This window comes from Terrapene carolina, unplaced genomic scaffold, assembly GCF_002925995.2.
Source record: "Terrapene carolina triunguis isolate 2854851 unplaced genomic scaffold, T_m_triunguis-2.0 Scaffold62, whole genome shotgun sequence".
Taxonomy (NCBI): domain Eukaryota; kingdom Metazoa; phylum Chordata; order Testudines; family Emydidae; genus Terrapene; species Terrapene triunguis.
In genome coordinates, this window is record NW_020664413.1 from 30,065,649 (window position 1) to 30,091,464 (window position 25,816).

The 25,816-nt window shown below is 41.0% G+C and overlaps 1 protein-coding gene across 11 annotated transcripts in view; it reads right to left on the bottom strand.

Moving 5' to 3' along the window:
- Positions 1-25,816, bottom strand: part of BAZ2B (bromodomain adjacent to zinc finger domain 2B) — a 279,323-nt gene that overhangs the window by 123,455 nt on the left and 130,052 nt on the right. For 9 of the 11 annotated variants that reach the window (XM_029910477.1, XM_029910478.1, XM_024219222.2 and 6 more), the window contains 3 exons: positions 8,439-8,627; positions 3,127-3,291; positions 1,445-1,638 (listed from right to left, as the gene is read on the bottom strand). In XM_029910477.1, the coding sequence (XP_029766337.1) occupies positions 1,445-1,638; positions 3,127-3,291; positions 8,439-8,627 (548 nt within the window). The remainder of the gene's footprint in view (positions 1-1,444; positions 1,639-3,126; positions 3,292-8,438; positions 8,628-25,816) is intronic. The other 2 variants (XM_024219234.2, XM_024219214.2) reach the window with 1 other exon arrangement.

The following is a 25,816-nucleotide window of genomic DNA, read 5'->3' on the forward strand; positions in this document are numbered from 1 at the left end:
AAAAATGAAATTTGAATGATTTCTACTGTTTCATGGTTATGCCACAAACTACTTTGCAGGAAGAGAAATCTGGAGGTAGAGACAGATAAAATTCTAATACCTTCGGCACTGTGCTTAATGGCAGTAAAAAGCAAGCAAACACCTGGGATACATAAAGAGAGGTATTATTAAAGATACTGTGTCCTGGGAAATTCCCTACTTGTGTATGAGGCAGAAATTTGAACACATTTGCATGCAAATCTTATGAACTGATACAAAATTATTCTTCAACTGCTCCATTTCTAAATTTAATAAACAAATCTGGAGTATCTAAAAAGCATAATAAGATTCCAACATGTATAGCAGAACATTCTAATGCATTTGAAGGTTGTTAGAGGGTGCATGTTTAAACAGTATTCTGAGGTAAAATGTATTTTATACTTTTGGTGGGACAGATTTTGTAAATATATCCCTAGATAAGCTTGTCATCAAGAGTAAGTAGAGTAAGTAAGTTAGTTATCCAAGCCTGCATCTTAAAACACCTAAAAATCTTAGATCTTTAGATGTTTTGCATGTCCCAAGCCACACAAAAAATAAAATTAAAAACATATAGTGATTGAGAATGTAGTGTGGAACAGCAACGATCTAATAAAAACCTATATCTAGAAAATGAACATTTTCAGGACTAACTGAATCTTAGGTAGATTGCTGGATATAAAGTTCACATTTAATTAATTTCACTGAGACCATTTGGAAACAAAGACCTATAGACCATTGCAATGGGAAGAGGCAAGAAGGTTATGGTATCAAGTGATTCTCACAAAAAGTATCAGAATTAATGCACTTCTATCCTTTGACATTTAATCTAGTTATTGGCAGCTGGTACTGTCCAAGTGCCTTCCTTTCTAACCACAAGGAGACTGAATTCTAGCCTCCAGTTTCTATTGCTTGGACATAAGTAACTTGGGACTCAGTGAAGCAAAGTACTTAAACAGGTGCCTAACTAAGCATGTGAGTAATCCTACTTCAATGAAAATACTTGTGCGTAAAGTTAGGCATATGCTTAAGTACTTTGCTGAATTGAGGCCACTAATAGTACTTCCATTACCTCATAGATAGGAAATTCCACATAGGAAGATATGTAAATCTTTTCTCAAAGTGCCAGAATGTTCTTTTTACTATGAAATTCAATGTTATCTTCCCATGCATGACCAAGTATCACTAATCTATTCAGGTTAGTGGAACCTACACATAAAGCTCTAATGCTGGCTTTTAGTTAATGAGCATAATCAACTCGTGCAAGGTGAGAAATCCTGCATTAAAGAAAAAGGAAATCCCACGACATTGGAAAAGGGGACAAAACACTTTATAATATAATCTTCATTGCAGACTATGGAGTTTTAAAGGCCAATACTATAATCTTACATCTTTAGCCACGAATCAGCAGCTTTTTTAGGTTATTTACCTTATCTTTGATTTTGTCAGCTCTGGTATCCAATAGCTGTTTTTTGTTTTGTTCCTGGTTACATTTGCGACCTCCCGCTCCTGAGGTTATAGCCTTTGCTTGTCCTGCAGAGCTTGCGGTGGTAGTGAGCAATACGGATGTGTTGACCCCAGATACTGATGTTGTACTGTTTCCATTTACTGATCCATTCACACCTTAAAAAAAAATTAAAAACTGTGGTTTACAGAATTGCAGACATTAAGCAGTCACTTCTGTAATGAGTTATGGTCATATTAGCCTATATTAAGGGTACCTGTAGCAAGAGATCAGAACCTTCAGATAAAGACATATTTAAATCCTACAATATACTGGACCTATAAAACACTGCTACCCCAAGAAAAGGAGTAATTTGGAAAGGGGGGGTTGTTTGTTGTTTTTAAGGAAAACATGACAATACCAATAAGGAGACATAAAAGACTGGATTGAATAATTTGTAGTTTACTGTCAGAAATCAAGAATTGTCTATTTTCAACAATACACTCAAAGTTTAGTCAGTAAAGGTATAATTTACTCTGTTGCAAAATAAAGAGCTTAAAAACATACACTGTGCTAAGCCTCTGCTAGGAGGAATCCCCTCATATCTTAAAGGCAAAGAGAGAAGTGTGTGTAGGAAGCTGCATCTGCAGCTTGTTATTGTACAGACCTGTTGGGGAGTGGAGAGATATCAATGAAGAAAAAGTGAGAAACTTGAAAGAATTTCATTTTAAATCAGACAAGTTTTAGTTTTACAAATTAGGTTTCAAAAACTAAGTTTTTCAAGAGGTAATCCTTGACACACACATAATTTCCCATTCTGGGGTTCTGGAATCTTGAGCACGTGGACTTGGGAGCATGGAAGAGGATGCCAAAAATTTCCTGACTACTGCCCATCCATCAAGATCTCAGTTAAATTATATAAATTATAATTTATACTACATAGAGAGAGGATATGCGATGGCACTGGATAAAGGTTTTATTGGTGTGAATTTGAAATGATTGCAGTAAGAAATCTGAAGGCCATGTCCAATTGCTGCACCGTCATCTGTTTTAAAGAGCCGGCACTTAGACGCTTGCATGACTAAGGCACAAGTCCTGAACTCAGCACCTGGCCCAAACACCTGGGCTTAATGACACACAGGATGTGAGTGTGTGCAAGGGGAGGGGCCCTCTCTAACTACCACCCCGCAAAATCTCCTGGGGAAGCGAGGTGAAAAACAGGAACATCTGTAAAATTATGATATCCCATGGCTCTTCCCCACCTTTCCCTACATGCTGCTGCCCTGGAGGTGGGTACAGTCTCCTAGAGCCAGCCCCCAACTTTGACAACATAGTGGAACTATATTCGCTACAGGTGACTGAATATGGACTTATATATCAACCTACTCCTTTAAAAACAAATCTGCTGTGTATACTCAGTATGCAATGGCCTAGATATATAATCATAGAAAAACAAGAAATCAAAAATATATGTCCTAGAAGTGGTATTCAGTGATTGAAAGCCCACACTTGTATGCCTGATGCCCCACTGCCAAAATAAACTCATACTAAATTGTTTAGATATGGCGATGATGATGATGAATTCAAAGTAAAACTCATGCACACTACCAGAAACAGATGATATAGGCTCAGGCTTGTTTTATTCATGTTACAACTTCAGCTGTTACCTTTTTCTAAACCACCTCGACTATTTTTTCCTGTAGTTCTTGAATGGAACGAACTGGAATCATGATTCTGGGCAGGAGGAGCAAATAGTGGTGGAATTCCCAGAAGAGGTGGGAAAAAAGCAGCCCCTGTACGAGTGTGCACATCTGTTCGCCACCATTCTGTACCTCAAAGAAGAAGAAAAAGGAAAAAACCCAAACATTAGTTATCCCACTCAATTTATTCTTTTAATCTTCATCTAACGAAGCTTCTGTGTGCAATTTACAGTAGATCCACAAAATAAATTCTGCCTATTTTAAAGTGCCTACATGACTTAGAAGTACAAGTGTCACTGACTTTCTCTGGGACTTACACTCTGAAGTCATTTAAGAGCTTCTGAAAATTACACCCTAAATTTTTATTTATTCCCATTTTGAAAACAAGCACATAAAAAAACCACACACATAATTTGCAATACTGAGGTGACCACACCAAAATTACATTGGTGCTCGAGAACACCATCAGGAAACACAGGTCACTTTTGCATGCTTATCATCCGCCATGTGAAGAGTGAGAGTGAGTCCATGCTGAGCCTCTTAAGAGGTGCACCCGAGAACTCCCATGCCAAGGAGACAAGGTGCTAAGGTACCTTTATGTCAGGTGTGAACCCTCCCAATTTTGATCTACTCTGGGTTCTCTATCGTAACTTGAACATCCCTGGGGACCTCTCCAAACTGAGATAGACTGGGATTGTCCTGTGGTACACAGTGATGCCAGGAACCTGTACAGCTCTGCCCCAGACATGACCATTGTGCCCCCAGTCCTGCCTCAGTTTTCCCCCTACACCAACACTTGAAAAAAAGGGTCCTTAAAAGGCAATCTTTTCGTTGTTTTTTTTTTTTTTTTTTTTTTTTTTTTACAGAGCATGCACAAGGGGGAGGGAGGAGATCCTCCCACAGCCAGAAAGTGCTGTCAGGGCTCATTTATGCCACTCCTGCACTTCTACACAACATAAAGAGGCCTGAGTAGGGGAGGAGAATCTCACTTTGAAAACGTTGAAATAAACTGATAATGTAACATGGTTTGTTGTTTTACTAACAAAACAGGAAACCAGTTTTATTTAGTCTTGAATAATTCATGAAATCTCCTTTTTTCAGGCAGATCAAATATACAACCATTTGACATGGTCCCTTAGTAATCAAAATAATTGAATTTTAAACAGAACAGCATCTTAGAATTTTTGTGGCATCTTTCACCTGGAAAGTCCCCAAAATACTATATATTAAATATTGTACATAAAACAGAGACAAGGTAGGTGAGGTAATATCTTTTATTGGACCAACTTCTGTTGGTGAAAGAGAAGCATTTGAGCTTACAGAGCACTCAAGCTAGACCAATAAGAGACATTACCCCCTCTCTAACATCCTGGGACCAACATGGCTACAACACCACTGCAGTTATACTGTACATATGGCACCTCAAACACACGGGCATCTCTGATGCAGAGATTATTAGTGAGGTAGATAACCTGTGCACCGTTCACTGCCCAACAATGTTGATGCCTGAGCTTGTACGGGGATTCATGATGGCATACGGATCTGCCCAAGACAACTGTTTTGCAGTATCAGGGCCATAGTTTGTAATAGCTGCTGATATTACTGCAGTGGAGCCAATTTAAAAACACTTGTTAGAATGAACACATTTATTCAGCAACAAACCAAAACACACAGCATAATCCAGAAAAGAACTTTTACATCACTTCTAAAGGAATAAAAAACTGTTAAAAGAACAAGCTCCTTTCCTTAAAAAAAAAACAAAAAACACAACCTTCCTCCCCGCCCCCACCCCCCCAAAACTGGTAAAACAACGGGTTCATGTTTTGGCAAGGGGAAGACCTTCTTGAATCTTCTTTTAAATAAAAGGGGGGGGGTCATGATCTTATACTACCTGTAACAAAAGAGTGACAGAAATAAGATCTGTAAATGCAAATATGACATAAGTACAAAAAAAGTTTGGACTTAATAAAACAAAGCAGTTAAGCAAGTGTGTACTGCTACATAAAATACTGTAACTTCTGAAAGAGACAGGGAACTTACAGTTCCCTTCATGGCTTGCCACATTGTTTTTTTTGTTTTGTTTTGTTTTGTTTTTTTAAGTGGTGGTAGCAGCTCTTTTGATTGGGTTGTTCAACAGTAAGGAAAGACATAATTATGCTATTTTACTCAACAACAACAAAACCCAAATAACCTCTCTCAGTGTTGCTGATCAGGCCAATGGAGCATAAGATTATAGAGTAAGCTTCCAAGGGAAATACTGGAATTCCTATTACCAATATGATTAAAAGTATAGACTGACAGAGCACTAGAAAATACACAGTAGGGAACAATCTGCACAAGTAACAGGATAGACTAGATGACAAATAGTCCTTTTATATCTAACTCATGTCATTTTTTGAATTAGTATCCTCCTCTTGGAAATTGCTCCTTTAAGGGTTCCTCTGTGCAATTATGCTTTTAAAAAAACAAAATCAAATATACTTTAAAAAAGCAGCAAGCATATGCTTCAACTTTGAATAAGTTCCGTGTGATCAAGTTGAGAACCTGAAGAATCCATTGCTCCGCTTCACAGGAATGCTTCATTTTTAAAGAGATGGTACCAACTTCAATACACTATGAAGATGGAAATTGTACCAACAGGAGGCAAATTCTGCTGTTATTTACACTGATGTCAATTTCCCTAGTGAAATTAATAAAGTTACACCTGATTTACACCAGTGTAGTTGAGAGTAGAATTTAGCCTTTTATTTTAAACAGTCGTTTAGAATTACTATTCAAGAAGAGCATTTGGAACGGAAGGTTAGATTACGTGTCATGTTTTATATTCATTGGCTGACACTCTTAATGGTTATGAAAACTGGATTGTGACCAATGCTGGTGACAAATACACTGAGCTTATAACCTGCCATGGGGTCACTCAATATGGAGTATTTAAACAAAACAAAGAGCAATGAATTCACAGTAAAATGTGGTGGAAGAAGGTGATTACTGCTCAGGAAAAGGTAAGAATATTTGAGATGTATCAAGATGTGGAGACTACCTGAGAAAGAGAATGCACTACCATGTGCTAAGAAGGGAACACAAAGAGAATGGTGACAGGGCAACACAAAGGATGGAATAACACAAATACCAAGCAATAAAATTGCTTGTCCCTGGTGCGAAGTACCACCTTCAAAGATTCAAATGACAAAGAATGGCTATGTACAGTTATATAGCAATGTATAGTTATGTAAACTTTCTATATTGTCTGATATTATACCAAATGGGATGTATGAACTCAAGACAGTCTTTTAGCAGGACAGCAAAGCAAAATTCTCTGAGAAATCGTAAAACTAAAACTCTCTCTATGTACAATCTTAGTCATAAAAAAACTGTACCTTTATAGATAAGATGCTTCCGGGTTAACTGAAGCACCCAAGAGGTCTCTTTTCCAAGACCATCACTGAAAAGCAGATAAGTAATGATTTAGGGCCTGATCCTAAGTAATGCTGAGGAAATGCAACTCTCATTGAAGTAAAATAAACAATTTTCTTAAAACACAAAGGATTGACATCTATGGTAAATGTGGATGTTCAACATCTCTCAGAATAAGGCTTAGAGTAAGTAACTGTCATTCTATTGCACCAAGATCCAGTAGATAAAATGGTTACTGCTGCATGAATCATTCAGCATAACAGAGACAAATCACTGAACTACAATATTGTCCCAGGATCAAGGTCTCCTGCTCTGAATATAATTGTAACCTTCTAGACTACACCTCAACATGCATTTCCTCTAAATGCCTTGCCTCTGTCTAGTTGTGAACCTTTATCTAGTGACAACATTCTACTTCTGTTCTATTGATATGATCTCTAAAATATAACTAGGTCATTTTGGCAAACAATGTAAAAGATTACAAGAGAACTAGCTATAAGGTTTGCTCAGGGTTTTTATCAAGAGAGGATGAGTAAGCCAAGTGGAATTTTGGAGGTAGAATTCTACTCTTACAAATTCTATTCTTTTTTTAAACAGTCTTTACACAAAGTTCAGTCCCTAGAAAAGAAAATCCCTTTCTCGTGAGAAAATATTCTGTTGCAATCTTCAGGAAACAAATTTTGACACCCACACTTCTCTAGGATGCTTAATGTGTATTAGGATATGAGGTTTTGTTTCCTCAGAGAGGGGATTTAAAGAGTTCTAACTACTAGCAGAATTAGGATGTGGGAAAATACTAGCAGAATATCTGACACCTTAAGCTGGAAGTCAGATGCCTCTGGAGCACAATTTTGTACATGCAAAAAAACGATCTCCCACAGAATTCTGCAATTTCGTTTAGGATAGGGCTTATTAGAGCTTATTGTACAGATTTTACAAGACGACACCATGAATAAAAATGTATTACCAGTAACAACAGTTATCTAAGGGAGAGCAATAATAATCACTACCCTAAAGCAGTGTCTGTAGTAGTTCCATACTTTGGGACCCTACTGAGTTGCTACAACTTGACAATTTGTAGGTACCTATTCACCTGCGGTAAAATTTTCAAAACTAGCTACAGGACCCAGGTTCCAAGTCCCATTTACAAAAGTGACAGGCACTTAGGATCCTAAGTCCCATTGACTTTCAATGAGACATGGGCACCCTAAGTCATTAAAGTGCTTTTGAAAATTTTACCCATTGTCCTTGACCCCCAAAGTGAAGAAAAAAATTCATGGTTCTTATCAATCAATCACAGCTTGAGCTGACAAAGGACAACTAAAATCAACCATTATCTCTTGAGCTTGGTTAGAATTTTCACTATTACAGGTGTCGGACAGAAAACACAATTGAAAAAGTTACCCCAAAAAAGGGAGAATAGTTCCAATACCCTTGCATCTTTTCTCAATATTAAATAAATACTGTCCAATGTTATTGTTTGTGATGAACATATACACCTAATAGAAACAAAGGCATGTTAAGATGGAAAAAAAACCCAAGTGTCTGTCTGGTTAAACCTCACTATTGGCAAGAACACCTATTACTTCTGTTACACACTACAGTGGTTCTTAGAGGACCACTCTTGAGAGGCTATTAGTGATAATCTCAGCCAATCTGCAATGTTTTCCTTTCCTCACATTGTAAATTACACTCCGGAATCTCCTGGACCTTGCCCAGCCCCAAATCTTGAGGTCTTTGACACAGGAAAGTTGAACCTCTTCTACCTTGCTTGTTGATGTAAAATAAATTACAGTCTATTTGAATTAGGTCACTTCATTGTTTCTTCTTCATAAGGTTGAATATTCTTTGTAACAGATGTTTACCTGGAAAAGGTGCTAGTTGGGGATGTGCTGCTAAGGCTGTGGGAGTACCAAGTGTTCCCAAGCCACCAAACTCTGAATGCCCTGAGCTGGCTGTATGTAGACCAAAGACTGGGTGGCTGACCATTGGGAAGGCACTCGACACTGTGGACAGGTTACACGGTTGATCCCCAGCTGTTCTGAATAAATGTCCTGAGGGGAAAAAACAACACTTGAAATAGTACTATCAAAAACAGATGCTAATCATGTGAAGCCCAACCCTCATGCTTATAGAAAGTTTATACACATCTTTTCACATATTTTAAAGAACTGTTGTGTAGTTTTACATGTAGTATCCTCTGTTATTGCCATTCACTTCCTATAAAATACAGATATTATCTGGAAACATTAACAATCCTAATAAAAAATTTGAAATATAAAAGATGGTAAAAAGCTATAGCATTTATCTCTGTAATTATTTTAGTAGTCGAACGTTTTTCTATTCCCTAGAGATAGTGGTGCAGGATCAGAGATAACCCATGGGCCCTGCATGACCAAAACTGACATATATATATATATATATATATATGGCTGTATTCTGCAGTCTTGACTTAAGCAAACTCCCATTTTACTTCAATAGGAGGACATGCAAATCAGGCCTTGTACAAACAAACAAACAAAAAATCTAAATCAAGTTTTGAGTATTTAAAGTTTGGTATTGGATACTACAGCCCAAAACTTTCAAAAGATCCTATAAATCTTTCTGGAGCCATAAAACAAGCTGTATGAAAATTAGCTTCAGAAATCTTTTACTTAGAGTAATCTCTACTTCAATCAATGGGTATCAACTAGTGATTATCCTGCTAAAAAAAATCACAGTCCAATTACATGTACACCAGTTGGTATTTCTGTATCCAATATTCTGCTGGAACACACACAAAAATTCTAGTAGATTGGAAAGGAAAATTATATTTTTCCTTTTCAGAAGGTATGTTGGTATGTCTCTAACATATCATGTTCAACTAGGTGTTTTATAACTCTCTATTTAGCTATTGGTTCAGACAATTTATTGAGTAGTAACACAAGGCACACTGGTCTATAATTCCCAGAAATCACCCCTAATACCTTTTATAAATATATAAAAGACAGGTACAATTGTTACCCACAAGTCATCTGTTACAACAGTCGATTTTAATAAGAGAATGTATATTTTTATTAGCAGCTCAGCCACTTCATTCTTAAGTTCCTTCAGAACTCTTATAGAATATCATCATGCAGTCCTGGTGCCTGGCTGCTGTTTGGCACTTCCTCATCTGACAGACACCGCAATGTCATGCTTGAAAGGACTAGCTCTGGGGCAGGCACTGTTTAAAGGCACACTTTTGTGACTGATATAGTTTCTTAGATAGCCTCCACGCTGAGTAGATTTTAATTTTTTCATTTTTTTATTGGCTTCATTTAAAAAAAAAAATACCCCTTTCTAAAATGCAAGCACTAATTTTTGGTATTACCCTTCCCACGTTGTGGTTGAACTTCATTATACGGTGGTCTCACTTAGTGGTTCAACTGCAGTTACCTTTTGAAACAAATCATGTCCACCTCTTCTGTTGTGGACTCCAGAACTACCTGGTCCAAGAAGATCAGATAAACGTATTGATGAATTGCTTTTCTAAATACTGTTCTGTTTTGAGACACGAGCAGTTTATATGGAGGTAGGTCACCCATTATTAGCGCTTTATTAGATTTAATTGCCTCCCGCCTCCCTCACATTAAATACTCAATACCACTAGTCTCCACATTAAGTACTCAATATCATTTGCCCTAATCTAGAGAATGGTAATAAACCTACTAGCATAGTTTTATTCTTATGATTTGGGTTCTGTATCTATACAGATTATACTGTGTTTTCTTCCACTAAAATTCTCAGATTCTATTGACTCTTCTAATGACACTGCTGCCCTGCCACTTCTACAATCTAATTTATCATTTTTGCATAGGTTAGAGCTGGCAATTATAGTATTTCAATTTTTTTCATAATTCTGCCATATTTCAGAAATGTGTCGTAGTCTATAACCAATATTATCTCATTGTTTCCTTACACTCCCCCGACTGTCTGCATCCATCTCTTGTCATTTGTTACTTAGATTATGAACTCTTTGGTGCAGGGACCTTCTCTGTTTGTACTGCACCTAGCACAATGGTCCAGGTCCTTGACTAGGGCTCATAGGCATTATGGTAATACAAATAATAATCACTATCACCACGGTCCTATTCCACTACTAGGTCTTCTAGTTCACCTACTTCAAAATTTTTGCTATTAAAGCTCTCATCCTTGCACCATTTCATCTCTTTCTTCTATTAGTGTATCTTGTCATAATTCTAGATTATGAGCTCTCTGGAGCAGGGACCATCTTTTTTTAATTGTTTATATAGCATCTAGCACAATGTGGCCCTGATTGGGTAATGTAGGTACCACTGCAATGCAAATAATATACATCCCCACTTCCTTATTCACCTCCACATGGGTATATAGTTTTTCATTTTTGACCTTTGCCTATATTTATCTCCTTTATTTGACACCTTGTTATTTTTCAGGCATTTATGTCAGCCATACAGATATTCATTTGTTTTAATGAAATACCCACCACATATTGTTGTCTGACTTGAGTTTTTCCTTAGTGCCTGTCGATTTCCCCCTAGTGCCTAGTTTAAATAATTCTCACAAACCTTGTCACAGCTTTCTGTGACAGACGTCTGATTCCACAGCAATTAACATGGAGCCCACCTCTTCTGCCTAGGCTCTCCTTTCACCCACAGTGCTTAACAAATGTAATGAAATGCTGCTTCTTCACATGATGTTCTCATTCACACCTTGAGACCCTGAAGTTTCTAGCTGAAGTCTGTCTGACCCTGGGAGTGCACCTGGAAACATTTCAGAAAAACTACCATAGATGCTTAAGACCCTTCTTGATCATTTAAATTTAGCTGCCAGGACTTCTTTCTGACACCACTACAACACTGGTACCAATATACAGCATAATCACAGACGCAGCACTCACCAGAATTTTATTTGGATACGTCGTGAGATCCTACATCTTTGCATCCTGAAGACATGTTGCAAAACAATTCAAATGGCCATTACATATTTAGCTATTTCTAAAGATCAAATCCCCTATCACCACAGCCTAGCTATGTATCAGAATGGTAATTGCATACCCTTGATGGACCTCTTTGGTGCATGAAGAACGTTCAGTCTCCTCTGTATTTATTAGAAGGAGTGTCCCAACTAAGACAGTTTGTCCTTTTGTCCCTACATGAAAATTGTACCAATAAAATTTTTAATAAATTCAAACATTTATTCTGGTGCCCCATAGTACAGCTGCAGTTTGGGTCTCAGGGGAGGGCAGCAACAAGTCTTAACACCTTCCAGCCACTAATGTTTCATTTTCCTGCTGTATAATAGGAGGCTTCAGAGAAATGACCACAGAGAATGAAGGGTGTCTGTAATCATCTTTGCCTTCTGCAGAACCACCTACACCTGGTTGTTCAACACGGTACTGCTGAATGTCCCACACCGTTTTCCTGCCTCCAAAGGGAAGGTCTATGTCTGAAACCTGTACCTCCAGGGATTTATTCATCAGCCAGCAGCTCCAGCCACTATATCTACTTAATTAAATGGTCCCCAGATCTGACGCTCAAACAAGTCACCACATCCTGGGCAACATATTCTCTCTCATGGGTCTGCTCTCAAGAAATAAACTCTGGCAATGTATAAGACTTCTTCCACCTTCCAAACCTGATCTTTGGCCATGCAATTTCAGTACATCTGCATTTCTCAGACAACACAAAGAGACATCACACACAAAAAACAGTACCAACATCAAAGCTGTGATCCAGGGCACAATGCTGAGAATTTGGCTGGTCCTTCCGCTGACCATAGCCACCTGAACAACCAATCTTTCATATTGGAGTGTACTGGTGGAAGACATCACTGGCACTGTCTCTGGATAAGACATACTTTTTCTCCATCTACTGCAGCAAGGGGAAAATGAGAGGTGTGGTGTCCTCCATGCCTTTTCCACCAGCTCATCAAGAACAGGAAGCACGGCATGGCAATTCTATTTGTAAGGGGACCCTGATCCAAGTACCTTATCAATCTTGGCTCTTTAGGATTCCTGAAAGTAATTAGTTCTAATCAGCTACTGAAACCAGGGGGGATATCAGTTCCTGCAGGGCACAATCACTGTATTACTCTCCCCTCTGTGGATATGTATTTAGCATCTCACTAATCTGCTAAAATCCAAACAGCACTCATCTCTAGGCCCATCCCACAATCGTAGCACAAGAAGAGCCAATGGTGCCAAAATGGGTATAAACACTGGCTGTGCCAAGAGCTTCAGTACAGGTAAGCAGAACCAAGAAAATGCCTGTGCCAGTATATCCAAGCTCCAGAGCACAAACATCTATGTCAGTGCAGAAAGGGCTTTCCCAGCACCTCTTCCAGATTTGCTGTTTGATGCAAAGACTAGTGGTACTGTCATTCACATATGTGATCGTGTTATCCATGTGATAAATTGCAAAGCCAGGTGATCATGAATGTTCTTCACACAAAAGGGTGGAAGGATCAGGAATAGTGTGACAAAAAACCTGTTTCCTCTATCTTTTTCAATACTTGATTATATACTTTAAAATACAACAGAAAACAAGGGCTCATTTGAATTAATTTTTTTAAACAAAAAAAAAAGTTGCATGGTGACTTCTTACTAGAAAACAGGTAAATATGAAATAATATATGTTTTACATAAAAATTCAGTAGGGCATAACCCTGTAGAAATATAATTTGAAATAAGAATGACACTGTGCAATAGGGTAAAGAAATCACAATCTTTTAAGGTTACTGAATTGGAAAAGATGAACACAATGAGAATAAGACTTCTGAAATAATTAAACCTGTACCCACAATACTTACTCCTGTGAGTAATTCCATTCATTTCAATGGAACTAGATTATTCTAGTGAGTAAGTAGGATCAAACTTATTTTTTAAAAACCTTTTGAATATAATAGATTTCATCCTATAAGCAAAACACAATTTACAAATATTAATTAAACCTCACTACCTTTTGAGCTTACTTTACCAATGGCTAAAGAGAACTAACTGTTTAGAAAAGTTAAGTGACTTACCCATGGTCACACACAGTCAGTGACAGAGTTAGGCATAAAACAGAGTCCCAACTTCCAGTTCCCTACCCTAATCATTAGGCAACATCCCAATGCAATTAAATGTTAATCAGAAACAAAAGTGTGTGTTGAGATGCACGAAGGCTATGAAATTCTGAACAACACAGAAACGTTGTATGCCAAACTATTTGAAAGATAAGAAATTGACAAAAAAAAGGATGCAGACTGAAGATGAGTGTGCATTCTGGAGAAAATTCTTCACCTGGGGATAATTAATGCATTGAACAGTATACCAATGGAAGTAACAGAAGCTGAAGCCTTACCTATCAGTGTATGTGAACATATGTTTTTGTATGTGTGTTTTTTATTTCTTCACTTTTAAAGGAAGCCAGACAAGCAGTGAAGGAATGGAGGAAAGCCTCAAGTAGGGAGGCAGGCTGATGTAAAACAGAAGCACAGTTGACTAAAAAATGTTTAGTTTTACAGTGCTACAGTTACAACTGGTACATGTTTTTTCTGAATATGGGTGGGGGGGAGGAAACAATAGGAGTCATCAGTTTACCTGAGGATTAAAAACACTGCTGAAGATCATGAGCTCAGCAGGTAAAATTAAACAGTTTATGAAGGTCATAGAAACTACTGGCAATTCAATAAATTATGAATAAAAAGAAAACTAATTGCAATATATCTACATGCACAAACATATTCACATTAAACTCCTTGTACGTCTTGTCAGCACTAAATGTTGCGTCAGGGAAATCCATCTCTAAGCATTAGAAAGTTTATAGATATTATCTGTTGTGCCTTCTGGCTCCACCATAGCAGGCTCCTATTCTTGCTGGAGGAGCCTCCTCCTTCTCCTACTGTTCCAGAAGAATTTTCATTAATACAGCATCTTCACCTGACACCCTAGGAGAACCTGATTTAATACTATTCTTTCTTATTTGTCATTTTCCTTCAAGCCATTTTCTTCTTTCTTATTCTTGTTTCTTCAGTTTCACAGTCCCCTCTCTCTTTATAATAATTAATAGTTAGATAGTAACAAATTTGCATGGGGCTTTTCCAAAAAGAAAGAAACCCTGCCATGAAAAGATTGCAGTCTAGAAGCCAGATACTGCCATCCTTCCTCATGCTGGGTAGTTCCTTACTCTGCAGCAGTCCTACTTAGGTACAGAGCTCAGCCAAGTGAGAGTAGAGTAGCAGTATCTGGCCCTATATCAGAAAAATAAAGGAAACGAAGACAAAATAAGAGGGGGCAGGGAAGGGAAAGATGAGGGTTAAAACAAAGTTAATGTGAACTGTAATCTATTCATAGATTCCAAGGCCAGAAGAGATCATTGGGATCATCTTCTAGGCTGATTCCTGTATAACACAAGCCATAAAACTTCCCCCAAAGAATTACTAGAGCTTATCTTTTAGAAAAATCCTCCAATCTAGATTTAAAGATTGGCTGTGATGGAGAATCCACCAAGAATTGGTTAATTACTCACTGTTAAACATTTACGCCTTATTTCCAGTCTGAATTTGTCTAGATGCAACTTCCAGCCAATGGATCATGTTACACCTTTCCCTGCTAGATTGAAGAGCCTATTATTAAATATTTATTCCCCATGTAGATACTTATAGAGTAATCAAGTCACTCCTTAAGCTTTTCTTTGTTAAAATAAATAGATTGAGATTGAGGATGAAGCTGGTAAATCCATTTATTTATTTTAAATTGTGAATAAGGTGGGGAAAAAAGGAAGGAGCAGACAGAGCAGGAGCAGAGATCAGAAGACAAGGTTGAAGTGTTTTTTAAGCAAGACTTCAAAGATCAACAAAGAGATGATTGAAACACTAGAAGTGAGCTGAGGGGCAAGTGTAGCTGCCAGCCTTGAATGCCCATTTGTCTGCTTCTCCCACATACGTATTTGAGCTTTCTTACAACTGCCTATTATATCTGGAACTTCCTCCCTTATCCATAAGGCAGCTATCCTCTCCTACTTCATGACCCACTTCTGCTGTAATGTGTACAAGAATTCTGTCATGGTGAGGTTAGGCAGTAGCCAGGCTGGTTGGATTTCTACCTCTCAAAACTTTTCAAATGATCTAGAACCTCAAGTTGTAAAACAGCCAACCTGCATACCCATGTGATCTTACCTTTTCCTCCCACCTTCCCCTCCTATTGTCTGTCACACTCACTTGCTGTATCTCACTTCAAATTAGACTCTAAGCTCTCCAGAGCAGATACTGTGCCTTATCTATTTATACAAAGCCTGGCACGAGGTCCCACGAGGATTGGGGCTTTTGGGTGGTACCTTAATATAAATAATATTCGAGCTCACAGGCAGGTGGAGAGATATGAAGATAAGAGATGGAAAGAAGAGAAGTGGAACAACAAAGACAAATGTAGTTGGCAGAGCAGAGGGTGTGATATGGGAAGCAGAAATAAGTGCTGAAATGCAGACAGAGGCAGAGAGTTGTACAAGGCTTTAATACCAAGGAGTTTAAGTTTGGAAAATGGCATGGAGCTAAAGAAGAAGTCTGAGGAGGAAAATGTGTGACAAAGAAAAGCTTCATGGGGGTGGGGGTTTGTGCTGGTGGTCTATGATCCGTGGAGCAGGATGGAGGAGAATCTGTTCCTTGCCCAGACATAAACGAGATCTAGCCATACTTCTGCAGCTTTTCACACAGGTCCAGTATTGGCTCTTACTGAAATCTCTCTCTCGGCTGATTATACTCCTTCCTCTGTTTTTTTCCCCCAATGCAATACTGTATCAATGCATGCAAAGGGTAACGCTTTTGATTATCACACCTTATGATATCACATGCTCTGTACTCAGACATTTGTCTGTACTTGGATTTTTTTTATTTTGTTTTATTACCACTACCAAGTGACAAGTGAAACATTATGCCCGATACTGCAAACATTATGTGCACAGTAGTTTTAACCCAGGTGAAGTTAAAACCTTGAGAGTGATCCCTTTAAGCTTGTGAAGATCATATGTCCTGGTCACCCATTGAAAAAAACAGTTACTTATCTTTCGTAACTGTTGTTCTTTGAGATGTGTTGCTCATGTATATTCCATGTTAGGTGTGCGCGTGCCTATGTGCATGGCTGCCAGAGATTTTTTTCCTTAATAATATCCGTAGGGCTGGCTCTAGTGCCCCCTGGAGTCCTGCACTCATGCACTGGCATATGAGGCATCGCCGGCCCAGCGCCCTCTCAGTTCCTTCTTGCCATTGACTCCGATAGTGAGGAAAGAGGGCGGATCATGGAATGGACATGAGCAACACATCTTGAAGAACAAACCGTTACAAAAGGTAGGTAACCGTTTTTAATTCTTTGAGTGCTTGCTCAGGTTGATTCCATGTTAGGTGACTCACAAGCAGTATCCCTGGAGATGGGCTCGGAATTCATAGTCGTGCAGCTTACAACACTGCTCTGACGAAGCTGGCATTGTCCTGGGCCTGCTGGGTGATGGTGTAGTGGGATGCAAAGGTCTGAACCGAAGATCAGGTGGCGGCTCTACAGATATTCTGGATCGGTACCTGCGTGAGGAAGGCCGCTGATGAAGCTTGCGCTCTAGTGGAATGGGCCATCACCATGGCCGGAGGCGACACCCCTGAATGCTCACTGCAGAATCTGACGCAGGCAGTTATCCACAAGGAGATTCTCTGAGCAGATATGGGCAGACCTTTCATCCCGCCGCCACTGCGATGAAGAGCTGCGTTGACTTATCATAGAATCATAGAATATCAGGGTTGGAAGGGACCTCAGGAGGTCATCTAGTCCAACCCCCTGCTCAAAGCAGGACCAATTTCCAACTAAATCATCCCAGCCAGGGCTTTGTCAAGCCGGGCCTTAAAAACCTCCAAGAAAGGAGACTCCACCACCTCCCTAGGTAACGCATTCCAGTGCTTCACCACCCTCCTAGTGAAATAGTGTTTCCTAATATCCAACCTAGACCTCCCCCACTGCACTCTTATGGAAGAGTCTAGTCCTCTTGATGTAGAAGGCTAAGGCCCACCTAACATACAAAGAGTGTAACCAACACTCCTCGTTCGGCTTGTGAGGCTTCAGAAAGAAAACTGGTAGGAAGATGTCCTGATTATTGTGGAACTGTGACAGCACCTTAGGTAAGAAGGCTGGGTGGGGGCGCAGCTGGACCGTATAAGGAGGTTCCGACATCAACGCTCTAATCTCGGAGACCCTGCAGGCACACCAGAGAGGAGAGGAGGAGCAGAGAGGAGCAGCAGAGAACACAAAGCCAGTAGCTCGAAAGGAGGACCCGAGAGCCTTGACAGCACCAGGTTTGGTGCTTGCGATGGAGCAGATAATCCAAGATGGACTGTAGAGAGAGATTGGCCAGCTAAGTTGCCTGGTGGAGGGCTTCCTGCTAGCCAACAGGATGTGTTTGACTTACTCAGAGCAGGCCTGTTCCTCCGCACAGCCACGCAGAAGCCACGCCGTGAGATACAGTGACGTTAGGTTTGGGTGGAGCAGATGGCCTTGGTTATGTGAGAGCAAGTCTGATCAAAGTGGGAGCTCTGGCAGGGTTGCCACTGAGAGGTCAAAAAGCGTGCCAACCCAGTGCTGGCATGGCCACACCAGAGCTACCAGGATGAACTTCACCTTGTCCATCTTGGCCTTCAGTAGGAAGGACCTTGTGAACCAGAGGTATCGGCGGGAAGGCGTACAGCAGTGTTCCCGTCCATGGGAGCAGGAAGGCGTCAGACAGGGAGACTCTGGCTAGTCCGTGAAATGAGCAAAACTACTGACATTTCCTGTTCCATCTGGATGCGAATAGGTCCCCCTGGGGAGTCCCCCACTTTCGGAAGATCATGTTGACGAGCTCTGGGTGGAATGACCACTAGTGGCAAGAAAAGAAGGACTTGCTGAGGAGATCCGCCAGTGCATTTCGGGTACCCGGGAGGTGCGAAGTCTTGAGATGAATGGCATGCTGCACACAGAAGTCCCACAGCCAAAGAGCCTCTTGACACAGGGCAGAAGAGCAAGCTCCACCTTGCTTATCAATGTAAAACATTACGGCTGTATAGTCCATCAAAATGTGTACCATTCTGCCCCTTAGATGGAGAAGAATGCCTGGCAAGCCATGGTATTGCCCTGAGCTCCCTGACATTTATGTGGAGGGAACAATCCTCCTGAGATCAGACACCTTGGGTACTGCAGTTGCCAAGGTGGGCTCCCCATCCCCTGATCCGATGTGTCAGAGACCAATGTTACCGATGGGAGCAGAGCTACGAAGGGGACCCCTTCCACAACAACTCACAGTTCTGTCCACCAAGTCAGAGATGACAGGACATTCAATGGAACTGTGACCACCAAGTCCAAATCGTGTCTGCTGGGAGAGAAGACCGATGCCAGCCGTAGAAGTCTGAGCTGTAGCCACGCATGTCGAACCACGTAAGTTAACCCTGCCATGTGACCCAGTAACTTGAGGCATACCCAGGCAGTCATAAGCGGGTGGGCTCTGACATGTGCGATGAGATTCAACATAGCTTGGAATCGGGACTCCGGCAGGTAAGCTCTGGCATGCGTGGAGTTGAGTACTGCTCCTATAAACTCTATTCTTTGAACGGGGATCAGAGTCATTTTTGTTCATTGATAAGCAGGCCTAGTTCCCGACAGGTGACTTGCACCACAGAAAGGCTGTGCTGTACTTGGGCCTGTGACCTGTCTCTGACAAGCCAGTCGTCAAGATATGGATAGATCTGAACGCCTCAGTGCCTCAAGTAAGTGGCCACCACCGCCATGCACTTTGTGAAAACCCTCAGAGCAGACAATAAGCCGAAGGGCAGTGCCATTAACCGATAGTGGCCCCACCACAAAATGGAGGAATCTCCTGTGGCCATGGAAGATAGAAATATGGAAGTAGGCGTGCTTTAAGTTGAGGGTGGCATACGAGACTCCTTGATCCAGAGGGGATGATGGAGGCTAGGAAGACCATACAGAACTTCAACTTTCTGAGATATCTATTGAGGCAACACAGGTCTTGGATGGGTCTGAGGCCCCCTTTGGCCTTCAGGATTAGGAAGTACCAGGAGTAAGACCCTTTTCCTCTCATATCTTGAGTAACCTCCTCCATGGCCCCCAGACATAGGATGGATTCTGCCTCCTGGATGAGAAGATGCTTGTTAGAAGGGTCCCAGAAAAGGGACAGGAAAGGAGGGAGGAATGGAGAACGAAGACTTCAGGGTGTAGCCAACTGCTGTGGTGTTGAGCACTATGCAGTCCAAGGTGACCTTGGCCCATGCAGGGAGGAAAAGAGAGACACGGTCCAGAAATAGACGGGGGGATGGATCCTGGAGCAAGACTGGAACTCTGTCCTCAGGCTCACCCTCAAAACGCCTGCTGATGGCCCCCTGAATGACGCACAGGGCCCGACTGGGCAGACGAGGGGGACAGAGCAGGTTGGCAGCGTTTAAAGCCCGTCTTTTTTCTTGTAGGAGCTCTGCTGCTGTGGACCCGAAAATCTAGGCGGAGCTGACGGCCAAAAGTGTTTCCTGGAGACCTGAGGCGTGTAGAGGCCCAAGGAACAAAGCATAGTGAGGGAATCTTTCAGGCCATGCAGCCTGGCGTCCGTCTGCTCCGAAAATAGAGCAGTACCCTCAAAAGGGAGGTCCTGAATGGACTGCTGCACCACCTGAGACAGCCCCGAGGATTGCAGCCACGAGCACCACCGCATCGACACAGCAGACGCCAACTTACTGGCCGCCAAATCAGCCACATCCAACAGTTTGGAAAGAGGCTCTGCCCACTGTCTTGCTCTCCTCCAAAATGGACACAAACTCTTGTCCGAGCTCTTGTGGCAGGGAGTCCTTGAATTTGGCCATGGAGTCCCAAATGTTACAATTATATCTCCCCAGCAACGCCTGCTGGTTGGGGATTTGAAGTTGGCGATTGGAAGGAAAATGTATTCCACAGCCAAACAAATCCAGTTTCTTTTGCATCTTTATTTTTAGGTGTGGCATTCGCCTGGTCCTGCCTATCTCGCTCATTGGTAGCAGTCACCACAAGAGAGACCGGGGGGCGGGGGGAGGAATACAAGTACTTGTAGCCCTTGGCAGGGACATCATATTTCTTTTCTGCCCTTTTTGATGTTGGGGGCAGAGAGGGCGGGATCTGACAAAGGGCCTTTACTTTCAGCACTCCTTCGTGTACTGGAAGCGCCACCCTAGATGGTCCCGCAGCTGTCAGAATGTCAAAGAGGCTGTCCGAGAGCTTAGTGAGTTCCTCCACCTCTAGCCCCAAGTTTGAGGCCACCCTCTTCAAAAGGTCCTGGTGGACCCTAAAGTCATCTGGTGCAAGCGGGTGGGCAAGCCCAGCGACTACCTCATCCAGGGATAACTAGGATGATGGCAACACCGGTCAGGGTGCTGGGGCCCCTTCTTCCACTGGGGAGGCTTCCTCCTGAGCCGAAGCCTGTACCTCAGTAACTGCATTGGAACCTGAATCTGGTTTCTGTACTGAAGCAGGAGGCACTGCAGTCCACTTTCATGATGCAACTGTGAATGACCACTTGGAGTCTGGTCCCAGCATCATACAGAGCCCCCAGGGAACCAGTATGGCCAATGTAGTGGCTATTGACCTTGTGGCCAGATACCCACTGCAGGGCTATTACTGCAATCCACTGCATGGGCTGACTGGTGCCTTCAGAAATGGGAACCTAAATCCCCTTCCTACTCCAAGGACGACTCCTCTCTTGGGGACCCCAGTCACGCTGATGGTGCCTCTTACTGCCAGCTATGGTGCAGGGCTGAACGGTGACAAGGGGAAGGTGACTGGTGGCAGGGATCCGGAGATCGATGCTGCATCAGAGACTAATGTGGAGTTGGTGGTGAAAGTTGTGGAGACGGAGACCGAGGTGTTGGAGAACGGCAGTGCAGCAATGGTGACCAGTGCTGGGAGGAGGGCAGCCGGTACCAGGGAGATTGTGACCAACACCGGAAGGTCAGTGGTCCACTTCTCGGGGCCGAGGACTAGAAACATGGGGCCGAGGACCATGAACACGGGTCAGAAACTGTTGACACGGTGCCGGAGACAGGGTCAAGGAGCTGTGGATTGGTGTTGGGACTCCAGTGAATGGTGGCAACCAAGCAAACACTGGGGGCCCTTGGGTGGCTTTTCTTTGGGAGGGGAGGCCTTCACTGACTCCACCGATGGAGGAAGGTCCCATGGTTTAGGCAGCACCAGTAGGGCCTTCAGGTCCGTGGCTACTTGAAAGGTTTCCGACATCAAGGGTACCATAAGGTGCATGAACCCCTGACGCTCCCTCAAGTCGGGGCGGTTCCCATAGTGGGCTCAGAGCCCTGGGCAGAGAGGTTGCACCTTGCAGTCCTCAAAAAGGGAGATTTGCCTGCCATCCCTTTCCCATCCTTCTTTGAGGCTGGGGAGCACCCACATTCGGCACGCTGCTTTCCGTGGTGCTTCCACAGCACCAGTGACGGTGAATGGTGCCGAGGTGAACCCGATGCCGGTTGGGCGCTCCATTCCAAGGCTAAGGTACACGGCGCCAAGTTGGAGCAGGACGGTTCCGAGGCTGGTCTAAGTGCTGCCTCCATCAGAGGGGCTTTGAGACAAGCATCTCTGTCTTTTTGAGTACCATAAAGCCCTTACAAATTTTGCACTTCTCTTAACTGTGTGATTCCCCCAGACATTTCAGACAGCTTGTGTGAGGTTCACTGACCAGCATGGGTTTGTGACAAACAGCACACAGTTTGAATCCCGGGGACCGGGTCAGGCCCTGTCCCAGGGACAAAATCCCTAAGGGGACCACTGACTATTCTAACTTGACTACTTATTTAACTAACTCTACTTAAGATAACTATATACAACTATATACAAAAACTATGAAAGGGAAACCACTAAGAACACTGCAAATTACAAAGGGAGAAAGGTATTCCATCGACCGTTACGGGCGGTAAGAAGGAACTGAGAGGGCACAGGGCCGGCGACGCCTCATATACCGGAGCATGAGCTCTGCGGGAACAGGACTCCGGATATCACTAAGAGAAAAATCTCTGGCAGCCGTGCACGTGGGCATGCACACACCTAACATAGAACTGACATGAGCAAGCACTCAAAGAAGAATATTTTTATAATATAACGCACTTAACATAAACAAAGGCAAAACATGTGAGAGTTTCAAATAGGGCCTTTTGAAAAAAAAATTACTATGTGGTAACTGAGCCATTCTTTAATGTGCCTAGAAAACAGAAGCTATCAATTTTTAAATATATATTTTAAAAATATGTTCATATTGGAACCGTCCTTCCATTTGTCCTCAAAGCAAAGTCCTCTTACAACAAACTGGATTATAACAACATTTTCCTTCCAAAATAATGATTATCTTTCTTTTCTAAGATACATTAATATTCTGACTGTAGATGAATACTTTTATTTTTTTTATTTTAGTTTTTGTCCCTATTTAAGTTGCTTGCTTACTGTATGCAAGTTATGCATAATGAAATTTAATACAAAACTGCATTGCCTAAGACTCTTGACTTACATTTTAATAGGTTGAATATTTTTGAGCAGAGCTTTTGAAATTCTACTAGCCAGTACACAGATAAATGATTGAAAGCATTACCCCAAAGGCCAGCATCCGTTTCTACAACGCTGGTGTCTTAGTAACAAGGAATGATAACTGCAAATGCCTTTATTAATATTAATGAACTTCATGCTGAAATAGAACAATGCTTTTCAAAAGAATTAAAAAGGGATAAATACTTAACTAATGCCTTAAATATAAAGCATCAGTGAACAAAATCATTCATCTATCAGTAGAAGTACAAAAATGATTAGCTAGACATTTTTGGAAACAAAATTTAAAATACTAGTGATGCCAAGACATTCTATCTTATGGAGAATCCAGGAGACCACTTACTGTGACAGAAATGCATGTATGTTATTTTCTCTGTTTTTCAAAGTTCTTTAATCTTTACACTGCTATAAAAGCTTGTTGCAACATGTCTTCCAACATTAGGCTCTAGCTTTTTCAAACTGTATGCATAATTTCACAGCATTGGTGATTGTGCCTGCAATGTAACAAGCTGAAAACTGTGGCTAATCAACAGAAAAGGTTGTATTCCCAAGTAAAGGTCACATACTTTAATTAACATTTGTAAAAATTGAGTGAAACAAACAAAGTGAACTGCATCTAAAATGTCTGTAAATTAAACTGAGCCTTAAAATGCAGCTCAAAAAACTGGCTAAAGTATTAAAATATTTAAACACAAAATATTTACATACAAATATGTATGGGGGGAGGGATAGCTCAGTGGTTTGAGCATTGGCCTGCTAAACCCAGGGTTGAGAGTTCAATCCTTGAGGGGGCCACTTAGGGATCTGGGGCAAAATCAGTACTTGGTCCTTCTAGTGAAGGCAGGGGGCTGGACTCAATGACCTTTCAAGGTCCCTTCTAGTTCTAGGAGATAGGATATCTCCATTAATTTATTTATTTAAAATTTGCATATTATTATAGTTAAGAATCAAAATTTACATTTTCACACACACTCTCATTATGGAATCACAGAAGTAAGACAATGATTAAGTTACAAAGATAAATTCCATTTCTAAATCTCAATTTTTAACTACCACCTATAATGCGGGGGGGGGGGGGGGGAGGCTTAAATTTTTGGCTTAAATTCTCAGACAAGATTTTCAAAATTGAGTGCCTAAAGTTAAGCTCCTACAGCCAGATCCTATACCCAGTGAAGTTAGTGGAAAGGCTATCATGTTTCAGCAGATAATTAAGGCCTAAATCCTTATGCACATGCTTAACTTCAAGTGCAATAGGTAGCCAATGGAACTCCTCGTGAATAAAGTTAAGCACATTCATAAGCGTATATAACACTGTAGGCTAAGTGGCCAGATTTTTAAGAGTGCTGAGTATACAGCCGTTCCCAATAAGGTCCATGGGAACTGCTGAGTGCTCAACACTTATGAAAAAAAAAAAAAAAGACTTCTTATTTAGGAATATGAATATGGATTTAGGAACCTACCTATAGGGTCCTGAAAATCCTGGTGTTTATTTTCTTTAAATATAGATTTTATCGAAGACATATCTATATACATCAGACTAAAATTACACATTTCCAAAATACACTCAAACCCATGCAGTAATTTTTATACTTTGCGTGTTTAATCTTAGCCTACAGACTTTTTTTAAAGTCTGAAGAATGTAAGTAAAATATTTTTAAGTTATATGACTGATTTTTTGCTATGTTTGCTTTCATGTTACTCAAAAATGACCTTTAAAAGTTAGAACCTGTCATGAACATAGTATATGTAACATGTTTATTATGATTACTAATTATGTATATTTGTGAAGCATGCTCTACTGGCACTGTAGGCACATAGATTTGAAGACAGTCCTGTTCCAAAAAATTTACAGTTTAAAAGACAAGATTGAAGCCTGAATGAGGTAGGGGCCCTGTGGGGAAAAAATAGTATGTGATCATGTAACTGAAGACTATCATACAGCATATGCACAAACAGGCTAAATTAAGATTGCACAAGCAACCTTAATTCTGGCATTTCCTAACTTCTGAACACCTAACTTTGCAATGTTAACATTTTTAATGCATTTTTTGGATGTACTATATTAAATATTGTGCATAATGCTAGAGGAGAGTAAAGTATCAAGTCTTGTCAGTGTCACAGGTGGAAGAAACATTCAGGGCCTCTAAATCACAGCTGTGCTTTTATGGGATTACTACCATAAACTCCACCCACCCACAAACTCTACCCATCTCTCTCAAAATTCACATTTAATGGGAAAAAAGGCTTTTCAATGTTTTTAAAACACCTAAAGAGTGGTGTTTCGCACAAAATGTAGATCCTGTAGTCACTCAGCATATAGAACTATTAATAAATTCATGGGAGTCTGTGAAAAGGACTGCAGGCTGAGGCCCAAATGTTTGGAAAAAATGAGTTTGACAAAAGCACTGAAGTCAAAGGCAATGGAGTTATACAGTTTACATTTTATTTATTAAATCTGCTCTTACTCAACATTCACTGGAGCTGTTAAAGGATAATTTGGGATTGAGATGGAGGGACATGAAAATAGTTGGCACTTAACTTCACAAATTCTTTGTTGCTATAATTTTAGCTATTTAAATTGGAAATCATCTAACTCTTTAATTAAAGCTATCCTCTTAGTTTGGGAATCTATGTTCACTTTCCCATGATTCAATTTGGGAGAAATCCTGAACTCCA